The sequence below is a fragment of the Apium graveolens genome, chromosome 2 (assembly GCF_009905375.1).
Source record: "Apium graveolens cultivar Ventura chromosome 2, ASM990537v1, whole genome shotgun sequence".
NCBI lineage: Eukaryota > Viridiplantae > Streptophyta > Magnoliopsida > Apiales > Apiaceae > Apium > Apium graveolens.
This window is the reverse complement of record NC_133648.1, coordinates 26185705-26189568: the sequence shown is the minus strand read 5'-3', so window position 1 is coordinate 26189568 and position 3864 is coordinate 26185705. Positions and strand designations below refer to the sequence as shown.

Genomic DNA, 3864 nt, shown 5'->3' with positions numbered 1-3864 from the left:
ATCGTGTCTCGATCATGTTCGTCGAATGCATTGAGGAATAACCATTTTCTCTAATTGCGAATATTTATTTATATAAATATACATATTATTGTAATATTATATGTACATATACATAAAATTCATATATATTTGTAAAAATATATCCAAAAATATACCATTATATGTAGATATATATATTTTTTAATATATATGTAAAATTATATCCAACTATATAATATTTTATATATTTATTATTTTATTATTTTATTTTTTTTATACACAAAATGTACATGAAACGAACACGAAACAATGAGTTACGGATACGTGTTTACCCTTAAGTACACATATACTAAATGGGTCGAATATGTGTTTGTTTTTCACTGCACGAAAAGTATACGAACGACACGAATTGTGAGCTCTAACTGCACTCATGCAATTACATAAAGCTACTCTCTCTTGCACATTCGATTCTTTCATATCATCAAGAAACTGTGGTTGACAACATGCAAAAATCAAACTCCACAAACCTGCACTTAAACTCAGAAAAGAGATTTAGCAGCTATATGTGACTAATATAGTAGTCTCTTAAGCTGCTATAATGTCCTCAATTAGCCGCCCCAAATTATTGTAAGATGATCCGGTCTCTGCAATTGCAGCCCTGCTCTTCCTCTGAATCTCTGTAACTCTATTCCTTATGTCACTTCCATCCTTCATCAACTCCCTTATCTTTGACTCGATAATCTTGGCCTCTATAATTACTGTATTTTTGGAAAATGTGTCATAGTCTATGGAAATATCAACTGCCATTTCTAACTCATTTACCATTTCAAAAGCATTCAGTTGCTGCTCCGCGTACAATGGCCACGTTGCCACGGGGACTCCAAACCACACACTCTCTAGTATGGAGTTCCAACCGCAGTGGGAGACGAAGCCTCCCACTGCACGATGTGACAGAACTGCAACTTGTGGTGCCCATCCGATTATTTTACCAGTTCCCGATGTTCTTTCCAAGAATCCAGGAGGCAGCATATCATCTAAGTTTGCGTATTTATTTAGGTTGCTATCTATTCCACTTGGACGTAGTGACCACAAAAAGGGGTGCCCGCTGTGCTCCAGAGCAAGTGCAATCTCCTTCACCTGTTCCAATTGGTAAACTGAGTCATGTTGCTTGTTGCTACTACTTGATTAGTAATCAATCTGTTTAAGAAGTAGGTATATATTTTCTACAAAAATTGGTTGCTTATGCTTGATAGATATGGAGCAGAGATAATGAAATGCAAAATGTACTTAGGTATGGTAAAAAGACATGATTAGAGGCAGAGTTAAGAATATTCAGCATACATTTCTTATAAGAAAAAAATATGAGGGTAGAGAAAAAACAGTGCATATCAAGCATGAGCTTGATCTTAATACTGCAATTTCTTTCCATATTCACCCTTTCATTCCAAGTTTCCAACAAAAGAAATGCAACACAAGGATAAAATTCTAGCAGACCTTGAGAGTTCCTTCATAAGATTAGCAGACACAATTTAAATAATCTATTGTCTATAACTAAACAGATATGCAATTGCTTATTCCAAGAAGGATGAGCATGTCAGGCGGCTTTGAATGAACTTCAATACTTGAACCTAGGGGTGTAATCGAGCCGAGCCGAATACTGCAAAGCTCGGCTCGAGCTCGATTAAAATAGTTCGGGCTCGAGCTCGATCGAGCCTTTAATTTCAAGTTCGAAGCTCGGCTCGTAAAAGGTTCGGTAGGCTCGAGTTCGGCTCGAAAGCTCGAATTAATTCACTAAATATTAACAAAAAAAATCGAAATAGATCGGTTCGAACTCGAGTTCGGCTCGAGTTCGACTCGATAAAAATAAATAATATATAATAAATATTAAATATTTAAATAAAAATATATTTATACTAAAAAATATATATAACAGAGGCTCGATAAGGCTCGCGAACCTTACGAGCCGAATAATTTGAAGATCGAGCTCGGCTCGGTTAAAAATTAGAAAAGCTCGAGCTCGGCTCGATTGTTTTCGAGCAGAATTCGAATTTTTTACGAGTCGAGCTGGAGTAGCTCACGAACAGTTTGGCTCGTTTACACCCCTACTTGAACCTAAAAATTGAAATATCAAAGTATGTTCAGAAGTTGTCAAGTATAGAAATTTATGACCAAGGAAGAATGCGCTATGTAAATTAAATTATCTATTATAGACGTCGAATCATTTGTTCTGTTTTAATACGGAGTTTTTTTTTTATTTGGTTCGTAAATCATTTTTTGATGAATTAGTTTGACTAATTTATTGAGCATGCAAATCTTTGTATTGGCTAATTTTTCTACGATTCATGCTTCATTGGGCAGTTTTATGTTTAGGTTTAAGATTAAAAGAACACCTGATCTTCCAGAAAACTTCCGTAGCTTCCAAAGCACAAGAACACAACAGATGAGAGCGGTTTTTCATCCAACCAGGTGAAAACATCCGCAGCTTCATCAATGTCTTGACCTACGCTGGTGAGATTTAGATTTGGTCCAACAGCGTAGACTAGAGGGATCTCGGTGGTATCGACCACAAGGGACTGAACAGCATAAGTTTCCAGCTCCACGAACGTGTTCACAATAATCCCTTTTGTCTCTCTGAGCTTGCGTCCCCACGATAACGTTACTTCAGATCCTTTTTCATCCAAACATATAGCTGGCAAGACATTAGCAGGAACCAGATTCTTGTAATAAGGAACTGATAACTGAGCATCCGAATCCTGGTACTCACTAATATCCTTGTTTTGATAATCCGTCATGGCTTGAAGATGTAAAAGAATGCCAAGATAACTAGCGCCTGAAGTTAAGTAAACGTAAGCTGGAACGTTTAATTCTTTGGCTATATCAACCATCGAAACACAGAAGATGTCTAGAACAAATCCAGCCAGTCGAGTTGAGCGATCAGGTTGAGTCATGGCGATAACTTCATTTTTCACATTTGTGAAATGGCCCGCAATAAAAGTGGAGATCATGGTGTGGTAAGACTGAGATTTGTAGGATTCAGAATTGCTAGGTGGGATTTCAAGAATGCTGCATCGAGGAATAGGATCATTCGAAAGTGAATCCATGTATGAACTTACGCCTGCATCATAAGGGAACTTCATGATAAGAATTGTAACTGAAATAGATTCATTCCGATTGATGAGTAACTTGGCTAGCTCCACCATGGATATAAGGTGTCCCCTTACAGGAGCAGGAACAAATATCAACTCCGCATTCTTCATTTTTCTCACTTTAATTAAATCTTCACTACCTAATATCTTAAGATGTTAATACATATGACTCTAGCTTGCTTGCCATGTTTATAGTCTTTTAAAAAGTTGGCACATTTGGTAATAAAATCTCAACAACTTCTGCCTCCCCCCACCTGGTGTTGGACGATATAGCTCCCGTTACACAAGACTCTCGAATCGGTTCAATTTATATAGCATATAAAAAATAAGTGGTTTAAGAATTTCAAGGAACAGTACCAGGGGAGAGTCGTTCTAGAAAAAATTGACTTTGAAAAATACAAAAGCACAAAATTGAGAAATTAACCCAAAGGTGCCTTATAAAATAAAGTTGGTCTATGCCTAAAACACGGAGTTTCGCAATGTTCATATTACTTTAGCTTTTAATGTACTACTGCTGATTCACGGATTCACATTTTTTAATTAGTTAATTAATCACTCGGCTGGATTTTTGGACTAGTTCATTGACTCGAGACGCAATCGAAAATTATTTGATTATAAAAGAACTGGTTGTATGCTATTACTCTGTTATTGGAATGAAGAAATTTATATTCCGAAAATTTAAAATTTTGCAAGAACATTATATTATAAAATTTCATTTCGGACCTAGCAAAAAAAATTC

The 3864-nt window shown here is 36.2% G+C and overlaps 1 protein-coding gene across 1 annotated transcript; it reads right to left on the bottom strand.

The window, feature by feature from the left end:
- Positions 1-212: 212 nt before the first annotated feature.
- On the bottom strand, positions 213-3464 carry LOC141707162 (UDP-glycosyltransferase 1-like). The gene is made up of 2 exons (XM_074510190.1): positions 2370-3464; positions 213-1116 (listed from the first exon to the last, which is right to left on the bottom strand). The coding sequence occupies exons 1-2, from the start codon at positions 3234-3236 to the stop codon at positions 565-567; spliced, it is 1419 nt and encodes a 472-aa protein (XP_074366291.1). The 5' UTR covers positions 3237-3464; the 3' UTR covers positions 213-564.
- Positions 3465-3864: the final 400 nt, after the last annotated feature.